This window comes from Chenopodium quinoa, unplaced genomic scaffold (assembly GCF_001683475.1).
Source record: "Chenopodium quinoa cultivar QQ74 unplaced genomic scaffold, ASM168347v1, whole genome shotgun sequence".
In the NCBI taxonomy this organism is placed as follows: domain Eukaryota; kingdom Viridiplantae; phylum Streptophyta; class Magnoliopsida; order Caryophyllales; family Amaranthaceae; genus Chenopodium; species Chenopodium quinoa.
In genome coordinates, this window is record NW_018743510.1 from 3,726,863 (window position 1) to 3,753,880 (window position 27,018).

Genomic DNA, 27,018 nt, shown 5'->3' on the forward strand with positions numbered 1-27,018 from the left:
TGCTTATGGTCAAGAAGGGAAAGCCGTTCAAGCGCTCGGGCAAGAAGAAAGGCTATAAGGGGAAGGGTAAAAAGACCTTTCCGCCTAAGTCAAGAGCTACCAAGGGCAACAAGGATAAGAAGGTAGCCTCTTCTCAATCCGATTCCGAATGTTTCTACTGCAAGAAGAAGGGACATTGGAAACGGGATTGCCTCAAATTCAAGGAGGATAAGAAGAACGACACCGTTGCTTCTGGATCAGGTATATATGATATAGACCTTAACTTTACTAACAAAGCTTCATGGGTATTAGATACCGGATGTGGCTCACACCTTTGTTCCAATGCTCAGGGACTAAGGAAAAGTAGAAGGCTAGTGAAAGGAGAAGTGGAACTCCGAGTTGGCAATGGAGCAAGGATTGCGGCCGTATTCGTTGGGACACTTAGTTTGTCTTTGCCCTCTGGGCTTGTTTTAGAACTTGAACAATATTATCGTGTTCCAAACATTACCAAAAACATTATTTCAATTTCGGCGTTGGACGCCAAGGGATTTGAATTTCGGATAAAAGACAATAGTTGTTTTTTATCTTGATAATGTTTTATATGGTACGGCACATTCAGAAAATGGTCTTTATGTGCGTTATCTAGACAAACAGGTTATTAATATTAATGATACCACCAAAAGAGCTAAGACCATTGAGTCGAATCAAACCTACTTGTGGCATTGTCGTCTTGGCCACATTAACATCAAACGCATCAAGAAACTTTTTCATGAAGGGATTCTTGATTCATTCGACTTAGAGTCATTTGAAAACTGCTAAGGATGCTTACTAGGCAAGATGATAAAGCAGTCATTCTCCAAGTTGGGAGAAAGGGCTAGTGACTTATTGGGTCTATGCACACGGATGTATGTGGACCAATGAGCACAACCGCAAAAAATGGTTATCGCTATTTTATCACTTTCACGGACAACTTTATTAGATATGGCTATGTCTACCTTATGTCACACAAATCTGAATCTTTCGAGAAATTCAAAGAGTTTCAGAGTGAAGTGGAAAATCAGCTTGGCAAGAAAATCAAAGCACTTCAATCGGATCGAGGTGGCGAGTATTTGAGCCACGAATTCGACAATCATCTGAAAGAACATGGTATTCTCTCATAAATGACACCTCCTGGAACTCCACAATGGAATGGAGTGTCCGAAAGGAGAAATCGAACTCTGTTAGACATGGTTCGATCAATGATGGGTCTTAGCAATCTTCCTATCTTTTTCTTGGGACACGTACTCACTCACTCTGAATCGCGCTCCGTTAAAAGCTGTCGACAAGACTCCATATGAATTATGGACGAATAAACTTACACGGTTGTCTTTTCTTAAAATTTGGGGTTGCGAAGCATGTGTCAAAAGGCTCATATCTGACAAGCTTGCACCAAAATCTGATAAATGTTTCTTTGTGGGCTATCCAAAAGAAACCAACGGGTATTACTTCTACAACCAGTCTGAGAATAAAATATTTGTTGCTTGAGACGGTGTCTTTTTGGAAAAGGAGTATCATTCCAAAATGACAAGTGGGAGGAAAATCGAACTTGATGAAGTTCGAGAAGGTGAGCAACAAAGTCAAACTGACAAAACTGACAATCAAAGTGCTTTAGAAGCAGCTGTTGACATGGGTCAGAGCCAAACCGACAATGTGTAAAGTCAAAATGACAATGCAAATAATCAACCTATTACCCTACATAGGTCGCAAAGGCTAAGATCTCAACCAGACAGATACCTCGGTGCTGTCTTAACCGAAGATCAAGACATCCTAGTTGTGGATGGCGATGACACTACTAGAAAACAGGCCATTTCCAATGGATAAATTCCGTCGGAATCACCTTGAATTCCGTCAAAAAACCCGTTTCCGACGGAATTTCCGTCGGAACTGGTTGTCGGAAAACCTTTTATAGGAAAAACGACCTTTTTTCGACGAAATTTTTTTTGTCGGAAAAGGTTTTCCGGCACCGGAAAGTGCGTCGGAAATTTCCGGCGAAATACAAATCCACCGGAAAATTTCGACGGAAATTCCGTCGGAAACTGCTGCAAAAAAAAAAAAAAAAAAAAAAAAACCAGCACCACCAGCCCCAACCACCCTAACCCACCCTTTCGAGCCACCACTTCCCCACCTAACCAACCCCCTAACCCACACCAGACACCCCACCCCACACACTAACCACCACGCCTAACCACCTCCAACCCACCCACACCAGACACCCCACCCCACACCACCCACACCCAGACCACAAAACCCCGTAACCAACCCAGAACCACCACAAAACCCCGTAACCAACCCATAACCACCACAAAAACCCCGTAACCCACCTAGATCCACCACCAAACATTAACCCCAACTTTCCAAACAACCACCGACACCAACCCTAAACCCCTATACCACCTTCACACACCACCACCGACACCACCACACCAAAAACTCAAAAACTCGATAAATAACCCCAAAAAAACAAAAATTAGCCCAAAAATACGAAAATTAACACAACAAAATCGACAACAACCACACAAATAAAATCAAAACAGAATTTCATAGAAAAATTAAAAAAAAAAACGATAATTAGACAACAAAAATTAAACGAAATATATAAATATACAATTATCTCATGAAATTTATAAATTAACATTACAATTATATAAAAAATGAATTAGATCTACAATTAGCCCAAAAAAATTAAAAAATTAACGGTGGTTGTCAGTTTGTTGTTATTGCGCCGTTGTTCGATGTTGCGCCGTTGTTGTTGGTACTGATGTTGGTGGTTGACGTTGGTGGTTGACGTTGTTGTTGGTGCTGATGTTGCGGTGGTTGATGTTGGTGGCTACACTTGAGAAACAAAGAGGAGAGTGAAAGGGGAGAAGAAATCGAAGAGGATTGAAAGGGGAGAATGAAAAAAACGAAGAGGAGTGAAAGGGGAGAATGAAAAAAACGAAGAGGAGAGTGAAAGGGTTTCGAAGAGAACAGAAAAGGAGAGAGTGAGACTAAGAAGAGGAGAGAGAAATGGAGGAGAAGAGAAGAGAAACAGGGAGGAGAGGAGTGAGAAGTCTGAGAGGAGAGGAGAGAGAAAGGGAAGAGAAGAAGAGAGAGGGGGGAAATAAGGGAGTGGCGGCTGAGGGGGAAATAAGGGGAAAATAGGGTTATGCTTTTTTTTATTATTTTTTAATAGTTCCGACGGAAAATCCGTCAACAATTTCCGACGAAACTAAATTCTGTCGGAAATTTAGATTTCCGACGGAAAAAATCCGTTAGAACTTTCCGATGGAATTAAAATCCGTCGAAAATTACTTATTTTTTGACGGATTTTTATTTCCGTCGGAAAGTTCCGACGGATTTTCGACGGAATATTTGAATTCGTCGGAAATTTCGATTTTTCCGACAGAAATACGTGTTCGTCGGAACATTTTCGTCGGAAATCGACTGTATTCTAGTAGTGTGAGCCAGCGACATACAAACAAGCTATGACGAGCCCCGACTCTGCAAAATGGCAAGAAGCCATGAAATCCGAGATGGACTCCATGTATGAAAATCAAGTCTAGGGTTGATTTGCCCGTAGGTTACACACCTATCGGTTGCAAATGGATTTTCAAATTGAAAACCAACAAAGATGGAAATGTATATGTATACAAAGCTAGATTGGTGGCAAAAGGTTACAGGCAAATTCACGGCGTTGATTATGATGAAACCTTTTCGCTAGTCGCCATGCTTAAGTCCGTCCGGATTATCCTAGCAATTGTCGCATATTATGATTATGAGATATGGAAAATGGACGTCAAAATCGCCTTCCTTAATGGGATTTTAGAAGAAATTGTGTACATGACACAGCCGGAAGGTTTTGTTGATTCAAATAATGCTGGGAAGGTATGCAAGCTTAACAAATCCATTTATGGATTAAAGCAGGCAAGTTGGAATCTGCGATTCGATGAAGCCATTAGTGAGTTTAGTTTTATCAAAAATCCAGATGAGTCTTGTGTTTACAAGAAGGTCAGTGGGAGTGACATTGCATTCCTCATCTTATATGTTGATGACATATTGCTCATTGGAAACAACATTCCAACGTTGGAGTCTGTAAAGGCTTGGCTTGGAAAGTGTTTTTCAATGAAGGACTTGGGAGAGGCACAGTACATATTGGGCATCAAGATCTATTGGGATAGATCTAAAAGAATGATTGGATTGAGCCAAAGTACTTATATTGATAAGGTACTGGCACAATTCAACATGGAGGAAGCCAAGAGAGGCCACCTACCCATGTCACATGGCATAACTCTCAGCAAGAAACAGTGTCCGAAGACACCTGATGAGCGAGAGAGGATGAGTCTGATTCCATATACTTAGCTTATTGGATCAATCATGTATGCCATGATATGTACTAGGCCAGATGTATCGTATGCCTTGAGTGCTACGAGCCGATACCAATCAGACCTAGGAGAGGCGCATTGGACTGCGGCTAAGATTATCCTAAAGTACATGAAAAGGAACAAGGATAAATTACTGGTCTATGGTGGGAGTAAGGATTTGGTTGTTGAAGGTTAATTATACTGTGGCAAGCTTCTAGATTGACATAGACGACTTCAAGTCACAATCAGGATACGTGTTCTGTCTCAATGGAGGCGCGTTTAGTTGGAAGAGTGCTAAGCAAAGCACGACTGCAGACTCTACAACTGAAGCCGAATACTTGGCAGCTTCGGAAGCAGCTAAGGAGGTAGTTTGGATTCGTAAGTTCGTTGGTGAACTTGGTGTAGTCCCCTCAATAAAGGGACCAATAGACCTCTACTGTGATAATAGTGGGGCTATTGCTCAAGCCAGAGAGCCAAGAGAGCATCAGAAAGTCAAACATGTCATGAGGCGATTTCACATGATAAGGGAATGGAAGTCCAAGGGTGAAATCAGAATCTACAAGATTGGAATGGACGATAATGTAACCGATCCACTCACTAAACCTTTGCCTCAAGTGAAACACAACTAGCACATTGAGGCAATGGGAATCAAGCACATTGGAGATTGGCTTTGAATTCCCTGTGTGTTTTAATTAAGTTGTGGAGATCTTAATGTAAAACACCATGTTAAAACCATTTATTTATGGAGTAATTTAATTTTTCTGTAATTATTATTCCATTTCTATATAATTGTGGTTTAGAATTAAATAGCGAGTCCATTCGATTTGAACATTCAAAATAGGGTATCAAGGTTATGTCTTGGATAAAGAAACTCCTATTAAGTGAACGTTGAATATCATATCGAAATCATCCCTAATCGAGGTCATTTGAAAGTTGGACGACTAATGACCGCGTGAGATTAGTGTGTAGTATGATTTACAGCACCGTTTCTTGTGCTACAAGGATATGATTATCATAAATAATTTGCACAGGTATTAGTTTGGAACTATACAGGATCGACCTATGAGAATACTTTAAGAGATTTGACAATCGTCATAAGTATATCACTCATTATAGCTATCAGAACCTCTTTCCTCGACCATGAGTATTCTAAGTTCTCTTGTTTGAGTACTAGTCCATTTTGATGTTGTCAAACATCTGCCATAAAAGGGGATTATAATGGCTATACTCAGGCGGTTAGGTCCTCTTAGTAAGGGAAGCTAACAATGCAAGACTGGGAATGTCCCCCTATTAACAATAGGGAACATGTCTTTGTTGTTTACAAGGCCTCTCGAAGAGCGAGACTGTGAAAATGCATGGCCGTGCTCAGATGAATTTTAGAAATCATCTGCTTATTGACAGTCGAACTCGAAAATCAAGAAACACTTCTGGACGTAATAAGGATGACGAAGAATCTTAACTTATAGTTCATGAAGAGACATTAAGTGACATAGGAAATAGACTAAACACTAATAGAGCACTTGTCGGGAAGGACAATTGAGAGATTGAAAGGAATGGTGTCCTTCGAACAAGTGTATTATTCCGATAGAGGGTTCGGAATTATTAGAAAGCTAATTATTCAGTGAGGTCAAGTGATCGGAATGCTTAGCTGGAGGCCGCTTTCGATCAGTAACATTAATATTACAGCTTAATCTTGACTGATCCCTTCGTTTCATACCCAATCGAGTAATCGAACCGAAACGACAAATTAATTTGAAGGATTAAATGAGTCATTAGAGTATTACGAACATAGACGTCGGATTCCAAGCTTAGAGCGTCAGAACCGAGCGTCATAAGTCGAGTCAAATTTAGGATCGACGAGACGAGAAATCAAGCAAACAACAAGTTACAAATATACCCCTAGCCTCGGAGTGCCCCGAGCAATCCAAGGGCTAAGGCAATATAGCTAGCCAAGGCCACTACCGCAAGGCAAGGCTCGGCCGCAAGCTTAACATGCCTAGAATGGCCAAGCATGCCTTGTGCGCATCGCAAGGCCAACATGGCTGGCCGCATGTGCTAGGCGAGCTAGCAGCACTAGCCGCACCATCGCAAGGCCAGCAGCACACAAGTGCTCGCTGGGCCTCGCACATGGTCACAACAAGTTTGCGAGCTCGCTAGCAATAGCAGCGCTGGCTATCTAGCTGGTGCGGCATGGCCAGCATCGCTGGCATGCTAGCATGCTAATGCCTCGCACACAACAGCCCGCAAGCAAGCAGTAACTAACTGGGCGTAGCCTAGCACAAGCATCGCAGCAGCTAGGTGCTGCCTAGTTCAAGCAACGCAGCAGCAGCAGCCCGCATTGCATGCATGGCCTGCTGGCTGTGCGTGCATGTATGCGGGTTAGCTGGCAGGCCCAGCCATGGCGCTAGGCACCAGAAAGGCTGCCTTGGCAGGCCGCAAGCTAGCACATGCTTGTTGGCTTGGTTTGTTGAGAGCTTGCTTGGGGAGCAAGGGGTGAATGGTTCCCCCCTTGTGGTCTTCACCTAACCCCTTACTCTCCACTTGACACTTGTTGTTTGTTGATTCATTTGCATTTTAATATGATTTTAAATTAAATTGAATAAATGCCTTTTTATCAACTCTCCCACATAGATGGGAGATTGGAATTAAAGGGCTCTTTTCCCTATAAATACCAATCCCTTAGCATTGGGAAAGGGTACTTGAGTTGTGAACTTGAAAGGATCTCCACAAGCGAGAACACTTTCGTTCTAATACTCTAAGTTATTTTGGTCTAGCCCCGACTAAGCTTCGGGGTAGGGGCTATTCGGGTCGGGTCTCGAGGGTGAGAGCCATTGGAGGCTTTCTTATTTGCGAAACTCTACGCTTTCAAGTTCGAGCTCTAAAAGGAGCGAAGCACGCATCATGGGTATGATCATCTTTCTCTCTCTCTTTGTTAATTAATTATGTGATTGCTAATTAATATGCATGTTTAGTTACTTTAATTTGTATGCGGATTTTAGGAGGGTTTCATTCCGCGTGATGTTAGACATCACGAAACCCAACATGGAATTGTGACAGGAGATACCTCCGTGAGTGATGAAGAAATCAACATGGAGTATGTGCGGAGGATTAGGAGAGTAGAGGTGGAGATTGCACTGAAGAAGATGAAGCCTAAGAAGGCGGTTGGCCCTGATGGTGTATCGATAGAGGTGTGGAGGTGTTTGGGTAAGATTGGTATTGATTGGTTAGCATACCTTTTCAACAAGATATGGACGGCTTCAGGGATCCCGCAAGATTGGAGGAAGAGCACCTTGGTCCCGGTCTATAAAAACAAAGGAGACGCTCAAGATTGTTCTAACTATCGAGGGATCAAGCTTATGAGCCACAGTATGAAGTTGTGGGAAAGGGTGCTTGAACACAGGTTGAGGGCATGCACAAGCATTTCAGATAACCAATTTGGTTTTATGCCTGGGAGATCTACTATGGAAGCAATCCATTTGATAAGAGAAACGATGGAGTTTTATAGGGTAAAGAAAAAGGATCTTCATATGGTCTTTATTGATTTAGAGCAGGCATATGACAAGGTGCCAAGAGAGGTACTTTGGTGGGAAATGTTGAAGAAAGGTATCCCACGAAGGTACGTGGACCTGGTTAAGGATATGTATCGGGATGTGTCAACAAATGTGAGGACATGTGGAGGGTTGACAAAAGATTTCCCTATTGCAATCGGATTGCATCAAGGGTCTGCATTAAGCCCTTTTCTTTTTGCAACATTTCTAGATGAAGTAACTAGACCAATTCAAGATGAGGTTCCATGATGTAAGTTGTTCGTAGATGACATCGTTTTGGTGGATGAAACTAAGGATGGGGTTAATGCTAAGTTGGAGCAATGGAGGCAAAGGTTGGAATCTAGAGGGTTTAAGCTAAGTCGAAGTAAGACTGAATATTTGGTATGTCGTTTTGGTACTCAGAGGGGAACAAACAATGAAGTGGTGAGTTTGGATGGAAAGGATTTGACCATGAGTGAATGCTTTAAGTATCTTAGGTCGATCATCTAGAAGAATGGTGACATTAATCAAGACGTGGCTCATAGGATTAAGTCGGGGTGGCTTAAATGGAGAGCGGCCACGGGAGTGTTATGTGACCGAAGCATCCCCTTACAATTGAAGGGAAAATTCTACAGGACTGCCATAAGACTAGTGTTGCTCTATGGTACAGAATGTTGGGCTTCTAAGAAGGAGCACATTAATAAGATGGAGGTTACGGAAATGCGCATGTTAAGGTGGATGTGTGGGAACACTCTAAGAAATAGAATTAGAAATGAGGTTATTCGCTAGAAAGTAGGTGTGGCAGACATAACAGATAAACTAAGGGAAAATTGCCTGCGTTGGTTTGGGCATGTAAGACGGAGACCTGAAGGTGCACCGATGCGAAGAGTAGAAGAGTGGGACCATGAAGGGGTTAAACGAGGGAGAAGGAGACCAAAAATGACTTGGTTAGAAGGTAGTTAGGAAGGATATGAAGTTTATGGATTTGCATGGGCATGAGGCATTGGATCGTAAGGGATGGAGGAGGAAGATTTATGTCGATGACTACACGGAATAATCTAATTTGGTTCATGTTAGCCAACCCCACTTATGGGATTAAGGCTTTGATTGATTGATTGATTTGCTTTTCTCTTCCTTGTCTGGTATAAGGATGAGGCATTGAATCGTAAGGGATGGAGGAGGAAGATTTTTGTCTATGACAACACGGAATAATCAAATTTGGTTCATGTAGCCGACCCCACTTATGGCATTAAGGCTTTGATTGATTGATCTTCCTTCTATGATTATGAAATGAAAAAAAAGAAAAAAACTGACAAAAATTCAAAGCACTCACCGACTCTGTATGCTCTGACGACCTTTACAGTGGCATCGTTGCTTCCTTAAACTTGTCCATTCACTGTTTGCGCTAATTGGTGAAGAGTAAAACAGTTTTTTTTTTAAAATATGACGTGGTGGTTATTCGTAGGTGATGGTTATTTGGTGGTTGGTGGGGTAACAAGTTAGAGAGTGGTTAATGAAAGTGAAAGTGGAATAGGGTACGTTTTATATGGGGGCATGTTTATTAAGTCATGTTAAAATACGAGCGTACCCGGTAAATACCGGATGTGGTTTAACAATTTTCTTTTTAAAAAAAGCAATATCTTTTGCCCTATTATCGTTTTATTGGTAAAAATTTGTGCGGGATCACAAGGATTGTCAAATTTTCAAATACGTTCAAATGAATAAGATGAAAATCATCCTCAAGGCTACAACAAATCGTTAGACTATTTTATGAAAATGATTATATCTTCCAGCAATATGTGCGAGAAATATACCACAATGCAAGAGCTTTTATGAAGGAAACTTTTGTTTGATTCCTTTTTATGTATTTGTTAAATTTAGACTTCATTTTGTCGATGTCGTATGAATTTTTATTAATGAATTGATTCATTTAAAAAAAAAAAGTGAAAATTTATACATTCTCGAAAAGGGTTAACTACTACTAGGAAACAACTCATCAGTTATTCCCTCTTATCGTACACAGTTATTAAAATTATATTGTCTTTTCTTTAAATTTGTGAGAAAGCATTTATGTGCCAAGATCCAATGATTTCTTGAACCCTCCAAAGTTTTAAAAAGCCTAAAAAATTGCATTCAAATCCTAAGTGCAAAAGTCAAACCACAAAAACCTCATCCAACCATCCATAGCCCAAATCCAATGCTAAAACCCTGCTCAAAGATCATTCACTCCCCTATAATCGATTTCTTAAAACCCTTAAAATCTTAAGATTCCGAAACTGGATGCGCTAGTTAAGGGGAAGGATGTAGAGCCAAGTGTCAAATGCATGATCGTAAATCACAAATCGGTTACAAGGGAGTGTATAAACAGTGCTATATTCAAATTTTGTCAATTAAAAAGAAATGAAGACGATATGATTCTTACCAATCAATGGTGATTGTATTCTTAAGATAATAATTTCACCCGGATATGATTTGTTGAAATTAATTATCCTTTTCTATAGTGCGTAGGTGCATGCATAATAAATAATATAGAAATGGTAAAAATATTTATTTCTCATTTTGAAAGGTTGACCGTATCAATACCGATATAAATTTCCTTAAAACATTTATTGCAAAAAAAAAAAAAAAAAAAATACAGATTGTGACATTTGTCACTACTGACGTGCTTTTGACTCCCTCTATCTTTGGAAAAATTACCTTATATATTTTTGGGTCAAACATTAAAACTTTGACCATAAATTTTCATTATTCTATAAGAAAAAATAGTCATATGAGATCATGTTGGATTTATCCCGATGTATATATTTTAATGTCAATCTTTAATATTTTTACACATATAAATTGAAGATACTCGTATTTATTAGGACTCATCTTGAACGTGAAAAGTCAAATAAAGAAATTTTAAGGGGAGGAAATGGTATATATTCCTAGTGATTGTTTGGTTGCAATAAGATTTAATGGTTAACCAAACAACACAACAAATATGTATTTGCTAGGAATTTTGAGTTCCCGTGGAAATTTGTGGCAACCAAACTAGTCTCTAGTTGCACTTTAGAAAACTAACAGACTAATAATACTAACTCTATTATGAAATTTCGACTCACTTACTAATATGAGTATTAAGTTTGGTCAAACTAAAATAAATTTAACCTCATGAAAAAAATTAGCACATGATATCTCATCAATGTCAACTTTCAATAATTCAACATTCATAAATTTCATTTACGCATTATCGAAGATACTAATGGTCAAAAATAAGGATTTAAATTTACGTAAAAGTCAAGTGAGTCGAAATTCCAAAACCGAAATGATTACTGAGTATTAAAAACCATAGTAGTATATTTAACATATGGAGGCAAAACAAATAAATTAATCACAAATCCATAAAATAATTGTTGGCTATTCGTATTTGGTTTTTTCCGTTTCTCCATTAATTTATAAATTTCCCCTCTCTTTCTCAATTTCTCTCTCCTCTTCTCACCTTCTTTGTTTTCATTTCTCTCTTTTTTGAAAGCAGAGAAACCAAAAAAAAGCAGAAAATAAAAACTGAAAAACCCATAAACACCAAACTCTCTTAGTCATGGTTTCCACCCGTCGTAGTGGATCTATCTCTTCTAACAACACCACCAACAACAATAACAACGCCACCAACAACAGTACCAGTAGTACCAGCAACGACAACAACACCACCAACAACAAGAGCAACGTTGCTGGGATTAACAGCAACGGTAACGGAAATGGAAAAAGATCGTCTTCTTCAGCTGATGAGATTAAACCTCCGTCACCTAAACGTTTGAAGGTTAAGTTCTTGAAATTTTGAATTATTTTGTTTGTTGTTGATTAATTGATTGATTAATATTGGGTTGTTTTTATTTTTTATTTTTATTGAGTTTTTGAATTGTGTTGAATTTGATCGGAATTTTGGGTAGGTTGAAAATGGGGTTACGTCGGAGAAATCATCGGAAATTCCAGAAATTTCGAAAGAAATGTGTACTTCTCTGCCACCAGTAGATCCCCTTTTGCCGCCGGAATTTGAGATTTATAGCGGTGGTGGTGTAGAGGATGTTAGTTCCGTTAAACCCGAGGAAGTCGATACTGGTGCCGCCGCTGCCCCTTCTGCTCCTGCTTCATCACCTTCGGTCGCTGCAGGTGTGTGCAATTTTTTTGCTTACTATGTTTTTTTTTTTTATTTTTGGGAAAAATTTGAATTTCATGTTAATTGTTTTATGTTGGTGGTTTGATTGAAGGGAATACGCCGGTTGTGGTTGAGCAGCCGAGGAACTCGTTTTCGCCAGTGAGGATTTATCAGAAGCAAAGCTTGGGTTTAGAGACGTCCACTACTCCTTGGTGTAGGCTCTTGTCACAGTACGCTCAGGTGAATTTCAGATTTTTGAAATTTTTGTAGATTTTGTAAATAATTTTTTTTTTGGCTGGATATTAGTGCAATTAAGGTGAATGGGGTTTTCTTGAAATTTTTCAATTTTTATTTTTGAAATTATTGTAGTTTTTTTTGGCTAGATATATTAGTGCAATGAAGTTGAATTGTAGTTTTTCTTAAAATGGGACTCTATTTCTGATTGAGGACTACTTTGGGGGTGGGTTTATTTGAGTTCTATTATTGGTTTATGTCTCGGGAAGTCGGAAATAAGAGTGTTTATTGTAATGCAGAATCCGACTTTAAGTGTATCAGCGCCTATCTATACAATTGGTTCAAACAGACAATGTAACTTAGTCCTAAGAGACCAAACAGCGAGCGGGATTCTATGCAAAATTAAACATACTGAGGTATTTTTATTTTCGTTTGTTCAATACTTTGTGTAAATGATTAAGTTTAGATCATGTTTGAATCATTTTTCTGGCATTGATGCTGTGAATTTGCCAACAAAGTATCTTTCTTTTGTGTTTTGGAAATGAAGTCTCTCTGATGTACTTGCAGTAAAAATACTCATTGTTTGCTGGTATTATCAGCGTGAAGGCTGCATGATTGCTGTTCTTGAAAGCACAGGAAGCAAGGGAGCTGTGTTAGTTAATGGGATGAGTGTTAAGAAGAATACTACTCGTCTTTTGCATTCTGGGGATGAAGTGGTTTTTGGTGTGGCTGGAAGTCATGCTTATGTATCCTTTATATATAACTTTTACTCCCTTTGTTTATGTATTCCTATAGAGCCCCATGATTATTAACAAGAATGCAAGGTATAACATGCTCATGCAGGTTCTCGCTATAATCATCTTGATATGTAGTTGAAAAATACAAACTTATTGATGATAATAGATGTTGATTGATGATTATGAAAAAGTAAATGGGTAGATTGGGTAGATTATACAAGTAATAAACTTCAAAAAAAAAAATAAATAAATTAATGGAGGTAGTGTCTTTGAACTAGAGCACTTTTTGATTGTGCACATCATTTTTCTGTGATTAGATTTACCTTTAACTGGTCAATTGTATAGATATTCCAGCAACTTGTGGATGTTACTGTTAAGGCACCTTCATCAATAGGAAATACAGATGTTCAGAATGTTGTTGGAAAGTATTTTGTTGAAAAAAGATCAGGGGATCCTTCGGCAGAGGCTGGAGCTTCTATATTGGCATCTCTTTCAACTTTGAAGTCAAATCTGTCTCGTTGGAGGTCTTCAGGTCTGAGCACTCCTAAAACGTATCAAGATAGTGAGCTTTCTACACATGCGGTTATTCAGGATGGATCAGAAGAGCTTGATGGTATGGAAGGTGATTCAACTACCAATATGGAGTGTGATAATGTTGCTGACATCGGTGGGACAAGCAAGAACCTTCCTAGTGGCTGCAGCACAGATGGCCCTGAAGGAGGGAATGTAAGGCTCTATTTACTGCATAATTTTCTGGGGTCTTAAGGTTTTAATTGCATCTGTCGTCCTGATTTTTTTTTTTCTTTTTTTTTGGGATGATAGGCATTAGAGGAAAGAAATGAATGGACAAGGAGTTCACAGCCAGCATCGACATCTGGAATGTCACTCAGATGTGCAGCATTCAAAGAAGATATTAATGCTGGAATAATTGATGGCAATGCTGTCCAAGTTTCATTTGATGACTTCCCTTATTATCTAAGGTCTTTATGCTTGTTTCTTGTTGCTCTTATAAATTGAACGTCTCTAGGTTTCTTTTCCTTGTTTAATTTCCCTTCAAGTTTTCTATTTTCCTATTTTCAAAAGTACATTGAATAGACCCAAAAAATACCCTTTGAAATAGGAAAAATAAGTGCATCGATTGCCCACTTCTTGTTACTTGTAAACATTATTACATTCCATTTTGAATAGAACTTTAGTCGGATTTTGTAAGACTTGGATTGATCTTTTTTTGCTTTGACCTTTGCAGTGAAAATACAAAAAATGTGCTGATTGCTGCGTCCTACATACATTTAAAGCATAGAGAGCATGCAAAATATGCCTCTGAACTGCCTACTGTTAATCCAAGGATTTTACTCTCAGGCCCAGCTGGTGTGTTGGAATTTTATGTCTTCTTATTTCTGTATGCTATTTTGTTTGATTGTTCCCTTGTGAAAGCTCTTTACCAAAGTTTATGCTCTAATGCAGGTTCTGAGATATATCAGGAGATGCTGGCAAAGGCGTTAGCCAATTATTTTGGGGCTAAACTCCTCATATTTGACAGCCATGCCTTTTTGGGTGTAAGATTTTTTGACTTTAAACGACCAATGATGGTCTCTTTCAAGTATGTAGCATTCTTTTTGGCTAGGGGAAATGAAATTAACATACTTGTTTATTTTTCTTTTTAGGGCTTGTCAGCAAAAGAGGCAGAGCTTCTGAAGGATGGGCTCAATGCTGAGAAAACAACCGGCTCTACAAAGAAAATCTCTGGTTCAGTGGAACTAGATAAGAGTGCATGTCCAGTTGGTGACGCAGATGCTCCCAGTTCTTCTAATTTACATTCATCTCAAGTCGATGCTCATCCCAAGCTAGAATTTACACCCTTCTTTTCCAGCTCATCTAAAAATCACACTTTTAAAGTGGGTAAGTGTCTTTACTCTTTAGCTTCTGTGAAAGATTCTCATAGCCAATATATATGCTGCTGTAATATCTGCTCATGTTTCCCCTTATCTTATAGTACTAGTTTGGGAAGTGATTTAATGAATAAAAATTGAATATCTAGGTGACAGAGTGAGATATATCGGTTCAGCTTCGATTGGTTTATATTCATCAGCATCTCCTTCAAGGTAGGGTATCTAATTGTTTTCCTTTGGACTACTTTCAGGTGGATAAATCATTGAGCTGTTGTTCTGTGATGTTTGTTCATTAAATGTGTATGTGTGTATTAATTCTATTGCCAAAAGTCACAACATTGGTAGTTTCTGAATTTTTTTTAAGTAATGTTTCAATATTATGATTTAATATTACTGTGTTTTTTTTTATTTTTTTATTTTTTTTATTTTTTATTATTATAGCGCTTTACTATTAAGGATATAAACTCCAAACACTCAGTTTAAAGTCAGCTTTATGCAATTGCTAATTTGAAAGTGATATAAACAGTTATCCATTTAAGCTGTTAACATTAAAGCTATATGGTTACATCTTTTATTACATTGAGGTTTCTTAAAATCCTTACAGATGACATGCCAAGTATGGTTGGAGAACATCTTGACCTAGTGCCAAGATGTTCCAAGTACCTAGATTGCAAATTTGCAATCTTGAACTTTGTGAGTCCTTCAATGGGAATAGGGAGTCTTGACAGGATGTTTACTGAAGCTTTTTTTTTCATTATCGTGACTCTTGGATTTGAACAAAAATTATGTAAATTGTTGAGCCTCTCCACTCTTCTCAGATATACTATTTGTTGATCAGGAGGTCTCCTGATATATGATTGATTTATTTTTGGATGTTAAGCATACAAGAGATCAGCCTAATGGGTATATTATCAATGTTTTGTCTGTCATATGTCTTCAAACTCCGTTATGATGATGATCAATTATCATGGTTGTAATAATAGTTGACAAGCTTTGATACTGCCCATGGGGTTTCTTTCATAATTATGGTGTTTCTATGATATGGACATCAATGTCAGAGGCTCAGAGGTATGTTGGGGGTTATGAGAATCTAGAATCTAATTGATTTTCTGGATTGATCGACTATTGGAATTCTTTTAGTTATTAGAATGAGGATTTGAACCAATTATGCACGCATTCACCATGACTTGAAATAGACACTGTTTATTAAGTCCACTCCAGCTAGGTCACTCAAGTGAAGTGATGATTGTTCATATCTATATAGCACCAATATGGATTTGGAGACAGAAACGGGGAAATGGGTATGGCAAAGAATATTAGAAATTTTAGAAAGTAAAATGAATTTTCAAATTTATTTTCTAAGCTAGAAAAGAGGTAATAGTAGGGTGGCAGAAGTCAAAGAAGGTGAAAATCAAGAAGTTGTCTTGTGGGGGTATTCCTAATTCAACCTTAAAAATTATAAAGATTAAAGAAGGAAGCTAAAGCAGTCAGCGATGTCACGTGGGCTTTTCACTTCTTCCCCGGAACTTTTCCTCCCAATAATAAAAAAAATAGGGTATAGGCCAAGAGGAGTACATTGCAACTGAAATGACATTGCTAAGATTGAGAAAAAGTTGAAGAAGACCCAGCCTCCTGTCGACACTAACAGGTTTGTCGGTCGTGTTTACTATGCCTCCTTCGAAGGATGTAGATCTGTTTCATCCATGTCAGTAAGCAGACGTGTTAGTATTACATAGGTTCATATTTTAGAGACGGAAATGAAATGTGAAATGAAGGGATGTGCTACCGATTATTACTATTGGCAATCTAGCTGCTATTACTAACCCTTTGTCATGTTCCTGCACCCGTTTCTGATAAAACTATATAAGTTATCTTCAATTTTGTGTCGGGGAATATTTTATTGAACTTCTTGCTAATTTGTGACTTTATGGTAGCATAATTTTTCTGTAAGTCATGGTATGATGTTATCCGACTTAATGTCACTGTTGGATTCATGTAGGGGTCCAAGTTTTGGTATGCGTGGCAAAGTTGTTTTACCTTTCGAAGATAATCCACTTTCAAAAATTGGTGTAAGGTTTGACAAATCAATTCCAGCTGGTGTTGATCTTGGAAGCGTATGTGAACCAGATCATGGTTTCTTTTGCAATGGTATCGTATTGCTAAATCCTTTAATACTGAACAGGGCAAGATCTTGTGATGATCTTTCTTTTAGCCTTTTTCCACGTCATATCCTTGATGACAATCTGTTTCCTAATCTTATAGTCCACGATCTGCGTTTGGAGAACACCAGCATGGATGACCTGGATAAATTATTGATTAATACACTATTTGAGGTACTCTCTCTCTCTCTCTCTCTCTCTCCAGGGAATGACAAGGCCTTTTTAATTTCCTTTTACTTTTCCTGATATTGCAAACAATATATTATTGTTTGAAAGTGTAGTGTCTTTTCCCCCCAAAACATAAGAAACTCCATCAAAGATGGAGTGATGTAAAAGAATTTTTTTATTTTCTAATTTAAACATCACTTTTTTACCCATACTCATAAGCAATTTCTGTCCTCTGGCTTCTGGTTTGTATTCCTTTTCTTGTTGAATTTATGGGGTTGAATAATCTTGAGTCTAAGTTATATTTGGAGTGCTTGAGCATCTAGAATTGGTCAGGCTGTGAATGACACTACCTTTTTTTTTTTTTAATTTTTTTTTTTTTATTGTAATGATACTTGGGATGTAGTCTATGACTTTATGTTGACTCGATGGCTAGATTATTGTACCATAACCAAGTTTTTGTCTGTAACACTGGAATTGTAAAATTGAGAACTAAGTGTTTAGGTGAGTAGATGAAAATGCGAGACACTGTAGGTTTTGTCTATAACACTGGAATTGTAAAATTGAGAAGTAACTAAGTGTTTAGGTGAGTAGATGAAAATTGACAAGGCTGCGGAATGTTGACATGGAAGGCTCAGGCATTGCTGCCTAGTTCAAGTATTTGTAAACAAGATATCAAGCTGGATTTTGGATAACATATGAGTGGATAGAGATTTCTTATTTATTTCATTTTATTTTATTTTTACATTTATTTATTTTTACTTAATTTTAAGAAGGTTATCATTTGCCGGAAATAGTGGGGTAAGAAGAAAGATGGTACTCAAGCTCAAAAGGCATGAGATGGATCAGGGATGTGGTTTTGCTGGCCTTTGTCCTAGGGGGAATTGATATTTGTATGCAGTTTGTGTTAGCTCAGGGCACTGCAGTGGCCACAACCATGATTTTTAATTCTAAATACTAGTATACCAGAAGCTAGATGGCTGTGTAGATGATATTTTGCGTCTGTTTCGTTGAGAAGATTGAGGAAGATGGTCTTGTCTTGTATATGTACTATGCTTTAGCTTATTAGTGGTAAATTGCTGGTAGATTTTGGACGTGCTCTCTCATTTCTAGCTTGATTAAAAGTAGTATGGCCATTTATTGCTTTGGAAAGAAAATATTGTGAGGCGTGCTATTTTGAGTCTTTTTACATTGTATTTTGAGATTCTATAATGTCGCGTGCTGGTAAAATAAACCATTCTACCTGGATAAATTTATTATTCAATATGACATTGACATTGACATGACTATCTTTAGGCCATATCAAATGAGAGCAGAAATTGCCCTTTCATTTTATTTATCAAAGATGCGGAGAAGTCAATTGTGGGAAACTCGGAATCATATTCAACCTTCAAAACCAGGCTGGAGAAGCTTCCTGATAATGTTGTTGTAATTGGCTCTCATACTCAGAATGACAACCGCAAAGAGAAGGTGTTTATTTTCTTTCCTCCCCTTTAGTCTGTGCCTTTGCCTTTTTTGGACTCTGTGCTTGAAGTGGTCTTTCTTAAGTTGGTCTTATATTTTTGTAGGCACATCCTGGTGGTTTATTCTTCACAAAGTTTGGCAGCAATCAAACTGCTCTCTTGGACTTGGCTTTCCCCGTGAGTTTCTATTCTTTTTGTTTATTATTTCTTATGATTTCAGTTAAATTTTATTTTGTTGCTGTGTTGCTTGTGATAAGGTTGTTGGTGATTTCATTTTCCATAATTGATATTTGGTGCTTTGTATAGTCGATATTTTGCTCTCTCTCTATATTTAGCTATACACACACTAATAATTTTCTATTACCTCTGTTAGGGTATCATACTATCATTGCCCCTAAGTCCCTTGTTTATTGAATATTCTTCTACTCAACTTTGCAAACATCTAGTGCCTGTATTTTGTGGACGACATTTTATTTTTAAGCAACCTATCAATGCTTGTAATTGGAAATTTTGGTTTTCACATTTTGATTCATTTGGTATAAGTTCTTTTCAATTTAGACCAAGTACTTCATTAACTTATAAAAAAACATTAGTGTATGGGAACTTGTTGGATTCTTTTTAAAGTTAACCTTCATATAATCTCTATTGATACTCAATTAAGAATGTTAATGTTCTATGGTGTGCCTTGAATACCGTGAAACGAATATCATGAAAACTAATATGGGACAGATAAAACAGTGTATGATTTCTATGTCACCTTATCGTTAAATTTATATTTTCATGATTTACTCTTGGTTCCATACCCGAAGCTTATGGCATATATGAGGCTAATAAAGAATTTTTTTTTTATAAGTATGACATGCATTTTAGTGGAAGAAGTGTGTTTTAAAAGAGCTCTCTTACATTGTTCATTACGCATGAATTCTTCTTTCTAGATGAAATTGTGAAGAAACTCCATAGTCACTTTCAGCTTTAGTTTCATATGATCAGGCCCTAAATTTGTATGTTTTTCTGGATTTGCTCGAAGTATATCTAAATATTACTAAAATAAGCCATTGGCTGCCTTTATCGCTAGACGCGTGTCAACTTCTTATGAAAATTTTTTCCCGCCTAAATTACTTGTGAGATCATTTTTTCCCTCGCAAGTTCCAAGAATAAATAAATACTTCTTTGAAAAATTTATGAAATTATTACTACACATTTTTCGGAATTAAAAAAAGCACCTGTTTAAATCGTGTGATGGATGGGACTAACCTAGTATTAAATATGAGTAAGACTTGCAATACTAGTTCTTAGTATGGTAAGTTTATCCTTTCAACACTTTCTCTAAAGTTTGGCACTTGCTCCCCCGGGCCCCCTAAAAAAAACCAGTATTTACTCTCCTATAAATTGTATATGCCCCTCCTGTAGCAAATAAATAGGGACTGGGAGTTATTGTGATTTGCATGCTCAATTTTGTTGTATGGTGAGTCGTGGTTTTTACTTGTTAGAGGAGCTGAGAAGCCTGAGTATTTCTTTCCTTCTTGGTCCTTTTGACATCTTTAATTTTCTTGCCATCAGTTATTTATGCTTTGAATTTTGAATTTTTGAGGCAGATTGATGGACCAACTGATTTTTCTACTTAAACATTTCTCAGGATAGTTTTGGAAGATTACATGATAAAGGGAAAGATGTTTCCCGAGCAATGAAGGCTCTTACAAAGCTTTTTCCAAATAAAGTTGTCATTCATTTGCCTCAGGTTTGCTTTGACAGAGTTCCCTCCTGTCTTCATCTGTATCTTGATCCTTACCTATCTTCTTCTTGGACCTCTACACTTTGATACTTTCCAGTATTGTGATGCTTGTTTTATTTTACAGGATGAAACTCTTCTTGCTAGTTGGAAAAATCAATTAGAACGAGATGTTGAAACTCTTAAAATGAAGAGTAATTTGGGTCACCTGCGTACTGTGAGTCATCCATATTTATTTGTTGTTGATGTTTGTTTACTTCATCTGGTGACGTTGACCTCCCAGAGTTTGAGTTTAACTATTTTCCTATTCTTAAGGCTCTATTTCACAGAGAACATTTTCCTAGATATTGGTTCTCTCATTTTTTTAGTTTAGGTGATAAAGGGCGGAAAACAATTTTTCCAAAAGTGGAAGATAGTTTTTCGAACAGTGGAAAACGTTTTCCTTTTGAAATTCTTCCCTATTCCTTATATCCTTTCCCTCTCCCATCCATCTTTCTTCTACTACCATTTTCCTCTTCCTTTATATTTTTTCTCCTAAGAAACAAACAATTTATTTTTTATTTTAAATTAGAAAATAACACCACCAAAAATCCCAAAATTTTGTTTTCACCACCACTTAACTTTTCCATCCAAAAAACCGTTAGTGGGCCCCACATTGTACACGTGTCAATTATTTATTGGATAAAAACCACGTGTCAATACATTGGTTTAAAATTTTTTTTTAAAAAAAAAGAAATTTTTTTTTAAAAAAAAAAACCCCAAATAACCCAGCCACCACCGGCGCCGGTTCCCCCTGCCCACCGTCGTCACCCCAACCCGCGCTGCCGACTCCCCTTAGCCGACCGACGAAACCAGGCCAGCCTAGCCGACCACCAGAACAACCCAGCCTCAGCCCCAATTCGATTTGGTTTGGGTGCGGGTTTGGGTTCAGGTGAGGGTGAGAGATGTAAAGCGGTATTTGGGTTTGGGTTTGGGTGTGGGTTGGGGTTTCGGCGACGGATCTGGGTAAGGGAGGGGAGTTCGGTGATGTTGCTAGGTAGGTGGTGGTGGCGTGATGTTGCGGTGGTAGGAGACAAGAATGGGTGGTGGTTTTCGTCGGTTTTCAGGGAGTGGAAAGGAAAGAACGGGTGGTGGGGCTGGTTTTCGTCGGTTTTGGGTGGGGACAGGGGATGCCGACGGCCTAGGTTAGGGTGTCGGCTGCTGGGGCAGGTGGCTCCGGCGGTGGGGTTGGCTTGGGTTGGGGATAGAATTTTTTTTTTTTAATTTTCTAAACCAATAGATTATTGACACGTGTCAATTATGGGCCCCACTTAATGGTTTTTTTGGATGACAAAGTTAAGTGGTGGTGAAACCAAAATTTTGTGATTTTTGGTGGTGTTATAATAAATTTTTTTTTTTTTGTGGTGTTATAATCAAAATCAGGGTTTTTTTTGGGTGTTATTTTCTAATTTGGCCGTATTTTTATTTTATAATTGTGTTTTGACTTCCATGGAAATATCATTATTCCAGAAAAAGATTTTTGTCAAAATAAACAGAGCCTAAATCTTGATTTTCACTTTGACAATATTAGCTTTTAAAATTTATTGTTGCCTACCGCATCTTGACTGTGCATCATGTCAGAGTTAGGGTATCATTGATTATGATTCCTGAGGTTTTTGAACCATGGCTATAGGTTTCTTCTTTAACCTTTGTTTAGGGTTTTGTCTCGGATTTCCCAGCTTTTAATTGGATGTTTGAAAATTTGCCTCTGTTTAAGCTGATTTTTATTATTTCTGTGTATTTTGTCAAATATATTTATTGATGATTTTTTTTTTATTTTTGATCATCCTATAGGTTTTGAGTCGTAATGGCTTGGAGTGTGAAAGACTGGAGACATCATGTGTTAAGGATCTGACGCTTTCGAATGAGAGTATGTCTACCCCCATTGGTACATGGTTGATACTTACTGTACACTGCTTAGAATAATACTGTGAAATCTATGTGTGCAGGTGCTGAGAAGGTAGTCGGATGGGCTCTAAGCCATCATTTGATGCAAAGTTTTCAAGCTGAGTCTGATGCAAAGCTTGTTTTGTCTATTGAGAGGTATTTGTTAATAATGACTTTATTTGTTCTATTATGTTGGATTGGTATAGTGGGTGGTGACTTTTGTAAAATCCTGGCAGCATCAAGTATGGTATTGATGTACTACAAGCTATCCAAAATGAGTCCAAAAGCTTAAAGAAGTCACTTAAGGTAATTTCTGATTCATGTTTCCCTTACAATTGTAATATCCCTGGCGTCTTTTTCCTCATTTATCTTAAAATATAAATTATTCATGTGTTGAGTTGTGACATTTGACTTTGGGTATTTGGCAAATGTCAGGATGTTGTGACAGAAAATGACTTTGAGAAGCGGCTCCTCGCAGATGTTATTCCACCCTCTGACATTGGAGTGACATTTGATGACATTGGAGCTCTTGAAAATGTAAAAGACACACTAAAGGAATTAGTAATGCTTCCTTTACAGAGGCCTGAACTTTTTTGCAAGGGGCATTTAACCAAGGTCCGTGTCAATTGTTTTTCTACATGATTTTCTGCATTAAGTTGTTATCTATTGTTACTAAGCAAAATTTTAGGGCTCTACATGAGGACCTTGTTTTTTGGGTTTTTGGTGGAATTTTAAATTTTCATTTATATATATGTTAATTTTCTGAATGGCCTTCTGATATTATGAAACAACTTTTGTAACCTTATTTTGCAAAAATAAGTCTTCAAACAACCTAGAGTAAATTGTTATTACGAAAATAAAAAACTTGAATTAATAAGGAACCTTACCACCCTACCCTCTCATTCTTGAGACCTAGACCAAGAAAAACCATAGGTATTATTATTTTTATATGTGTGCATACCCGTGCTTAATTCAAGAAAACACATCATTGCCATTTCTACTCAAATTATATACAAGTGTTTGTGTCTTCACTGCCGAATGTTAATTGAACCCAATAGTTAAAAAAACTTAAAGACATAGAGGAGGCTGTTGAATGCAATGTACCATCTGTCCATCTTGAAACATGCTTTGAGAACCTGAAGTTCCTTTGTGAAAAATAGCAAGGTTTTGGGGAAGAGGCTCTTGCATCAACTCATAAAGTATCCTCTCTATTCATGATGCTGTGTATATTTATCTCTTTACATGACCTACATGTCTCACACATGCACTGGTACTGGAACGAGACACTCTTTTCCTAAAAGTTAACTAAGGCTATCTTGTTATGTAGAACTGTTCAATTCTGTACAGAAAAGTATGTGTTTCTTTTTCAATTGTTTCAACAAGAATTTATGTTTCTCTAATTGCTAATCATGCTAGAAATTGTCGTCGAAGAAAAATTAATGCTAGTGTGTGCGGTGTTTTTTCAGCCTTGCAAGGGTATTCTTTTGTTTGGCCCTCCTGGTACTGGGAAGACAATGCTTGCAAAGGCTGTGGCCACTGAAGCTGGTGCGAACTTCATAAATATATCAATGTCAAGCATTACTTCTAAGGTTAGCCATAAAGATGCCCCTATATTCAACTTTCTTATCTCCTTATGCATATCTAATATGTTGTTTCCTTTCTTCTGTTCAGTGGTTTGGTGAGGGTGAAAAGTATGTGAAGGCTGTTTTCTCACTTGCAAGTAAAATTGCTCCCAGTGTTGTATTTGTAGACGAAGTAAGTTCCTTGTAACCTGATCACTGTTTCATTCATGATTTCCCCGCTAAAGTACCAGAAGAAAAACTTGTACTTCATTGTTGTGTTTACTATCTGTATTTAGGTTGATAGCATGTTAGGGCGTAGGGAAAATCCTGGAGAACATGAGGCTATGCGTAAGATGAAAAATGAATTTATGGTGAACTGGGATGGCTTGCGGACCAAAGATACAGAGCGAGTACTGGTACTTGCGGCCACAAACAGACCTTTTGACCTTGATGAAGCTGTCATCCGGAGGCTTCCTCGTAGGTGAGCAATGTTTATTTTGGTTTTCCATGTATTACCTTGGCTTTTGCCTTGTCTGGTTTGGCAGTATAACCTCTGATTTTTTTTTCCATGTGGAATTGTATTTCTTGCAGGCTGATGGTTAACTTACCTGATGCTCCAAATAGAGCAAAGATTATAAAAGTAATATTGGCAAAAGAGGATTTGTCCCCCGATGTTGATTTTGATGCAATTGCCAATATGACTGATGGATACTCTGGGAGTGACCTTAAGGTTATAACCATATAGCTAATTGTCAATTATTCTCTGTTGTCCTTAGTAATATAGACTTCTTAATTCTCAGCTTTTACTTGTATTTCAGAACCTTTGTGTGGCTGCTGCTCATCGTCCTATCAGAGAAATACTGGAAAAGGAAAAAAAGGTTCATTTTTTTCCCCATAATGTTAGGACTTAATTATTACTTCTTTTCCATGTCCATGTTCTTTAGCTGGCTATTTACTCATTTCCAAACTTTTTTATTTTTTTTACAATTGATGGTAATATGTTAGACAAATATTAATGTTTATATGAGATGTAGAGAGCATTAAATTTGTCTGGGGCTTGAATTTTTAAAAAGTGTTGGTGAAATCAGAAGGTTTTGTGTTCATATTGGTTATATCTTTTATTGGTGAAGAAGCCCCAGGAGTGAAGTAAAGAGGACATCTATATGCACGAAGAAAGAGGAAATGGTTTGTAGTAATTTAGTGCAACATGGTAAATTGGTGATGAAATATTTGTACAGTATATATGACCTAGCCAATTAGCCATAATTTGTTGTGACTAGAAGTTGAACTCCTCTCTCAAATGGCTGCTGTTTCTCTTGATAGATTTTGCTTACTAGCTTATTTCATTCAATCAGAAGCAATCAGAAGCTGTATAGTTTCTTGCAATTCTATTTTGCCTTGTCTTTCGTCCTAGATGCTGTCAATGTCCAGAGTCTTCTAAGAACAGTAATAAATCAATCTGATGTATCTCACAATGACTTATCTCCTAATTTTTTTTTTTTTTTTTTTTTTTCTAAAAATAATTTCCTGTATCCATGATAAGCTGTTCACAATATGTTTTATTCCACTGATGCCAGGAGCGCGCAGCAGCTTTGGCAGAAAGCAAATCTCTTCCGCCTTTGAATAGTAGCTCTGACATTCGTCCTCTGAATTTGGATGATTTCAGACGAGCACATGAGCAGGTAAGAGGTGCCTTTGATACTTTTGGTGGATATAGGAGGATAGTTGAGCTAAATTGAACTCCTTTCTGATGGATTTCCTGTTTTGACTGATTTTTTCATACCATTGTTTTTTTTTTTTTTTTTTTTTTTTTTTTTTTTTTTTTTTTTTTTTTTTTTTTTTTTCTCTCCAACATTGAAATAGGTTTGTGCTAGTGTATCATCCGAGAGTGTTAATATGACTGAGCTTCAGCAATGGAACGAACTATATGGCGAGGGTGGTTCAAGGCGGAAGAAGGCACTCAGCTATTTCATGTGAATTTTTGTGTATATACAAAGGTTCCCCCTCCCATCTATTTTAAATCTCTAGCTCACAAGCTCTCAGTCAGAAGCAAATTAATGCTGTGTCTGGGCAGTTGAAGCCATCTTATATTTTCTTGTGAATTATAGCCTTCTTTTAAGTTATAATTTTGGCCCTGACCTTGAGTTATTCTTGGGATATCTGTATAAAGAGGGACGGTGCCTATTGAAGTCTCGGCGCTTTGCTTCCCTTTGTTTCATTCTTCTCCCCATAATGTTTCCTGTATCATTTAGAATCTCTTAGGGTGCAAGTTACTGAAGCTAAGAAACTGAGGAAGAAAATTAGAAAATGAGTATATGCTAGAAGTTGACCACATTCTTCATTGTTACAACCTAATGATAATGCTTCTGAAATTTTTATTTTTATCTTTCTGATAAATCTCGAGTTTAAAAATATCCTTATTTTAAGTGATAGCTAACTTACACTGCTAATTAGTTAAAGTCTTTTTTTAATAGCACATTTATGTACATCAATTAATGGACTTTGCTAGTTGGTGTATTGAGTATGAAGTGTATTGCAATTGGCTGTGGCCAAACATGCTAATTTTGATTAGATTCTACTTTCTTTGTACAAGCTGAACAAGAATCTTTGATGACCAAGAGTATGGTTGGAAGATTTGGTTTTCATGGTTTTTTTTTTCTAAAAAAACATAAAAAATTATTTTTTGACCTTTTTTTGGTGACTTTTTTTTTTTTTTTTTTTTAACTGTATCGTGGCCTCGTGGGGATTCGCCTTTGTCACTCCTCAGTTTAGGTTAGGGGTGAGGTTTTTTCTCACTTTCAAAATCCCATATCCGAAGACTGCTCAAATTTTGGGGGTTCACAGCCAGTTACCAGTTTTGAGTTTCCGGTTCTCCGAAGAGAAACCAAGTACCCTTTGAAGAGGGACTTGAGTCATTAAAGGTGCTTGTGAACAACAAATTCACAAGGTCTTCAACCAACCCCTGAATGTTATTATCCTTTCGTTTTTGTTTTTATCTTACAAGTTCTACACCCTCATAGGCTTTTCCCTTGGTTCTTGATATGTGCATGATGGTGCATCCGGTAAAAAATGAAAAAAATAAAAAATTAGCAAAATGAACATTGTTATAAATTGTAAAGAACATGTGATGTGTA

At 37.5% G+C, this 27,018-nt stretch overlaps 1 protein-coding gene across 2 annotated transcripts; it reads left to right on the forward strand.

Annotated features, from left to right (window-relative positions):
* Positions 1–11,332: 11,332 nt before the first annotated feature.
* LOC110739751 lies at positions 11,333–26,321 on the forward strand. 2 transcript variants are annotated; one of them, XM_021920223.1, is made up of 28 exons: positions 11,333–11,684; positions 11,815–12,034; positions 12,133–12,260; positions 12,554–12,670; positions 12,854–13,000; positions 13,337–13,717; positions 13,814–13,971; positions 14,238–14,359; positions 14,456–14,547; positions 14,656–14,890; positions 15,030–15,093; positions 16,880–17,028; positions 17,143–17,213; positions 18,501–18,674; positions 18,773–18,844; positions 20,304–20,405; positions 20,524–20,613; positions 22,230–22,305; positions 22,385–22,478; positions 22,559–22,628; positions 22,758–22,937; positions 23,789–23,911; positions 23,994–24,077; positions 24,181–24,365; positions 24,476–24,614; positions 24,703–24,762; positions 25,462–25,566; positions 25,748–26,321. In XM_021920223.1, the coding sequence occupies exons 1-28, from the start codon at positions 11,466–11,468 to the stop codon at positions 25,859–25,861; spliced, it is 3,771 nt and encodes a 1,256-aa protein (XP_021775915.1). In that variant the 5' UTR covers positions 11,333–11,465; the 3' UTR covers positions 25,862–26,321. The 2 variants fall into 2 exon arrangements, with proteins under 2 accessions (XP_021775915.1, XP_021775916.1); XM_021920224.1 differs by lacking the exons at positions 11,333–11,684; positions 11,815–12,034; positions 12,133–12,260 and having other exon boundaries at positions 12,557–12,670; positions 12,822–13,000.
* Positions 26,322–27,018: the final 697 nt, after the last annotated feature.

Excerpts from the sequence above, each read along its gene's own strand:
- LOC110739751 (XM_021920223.1), top strand. The coding sequence starts at position 11,466 with ATGGTTTCCACCCGTCGTAGTGGATCTATCTCTTCTAACAACACCACC. Across the intron at positions 11,685-11,814 it reads CGTCACCTAAACGTTTGAAG|GTTGAAAATGGGGTTACGTC; the intron begins GTTAAGTTCTTG and ends AATTTTGGGTAG. Across the intron at positions 23,912-23,993 it reads TGTCAAGCATTACTTCTAAG|TGGTTTGGTGAGGGTGAAAA; the intron begins GTTAGCCATAAA and ends TCTTCTGTTCAG.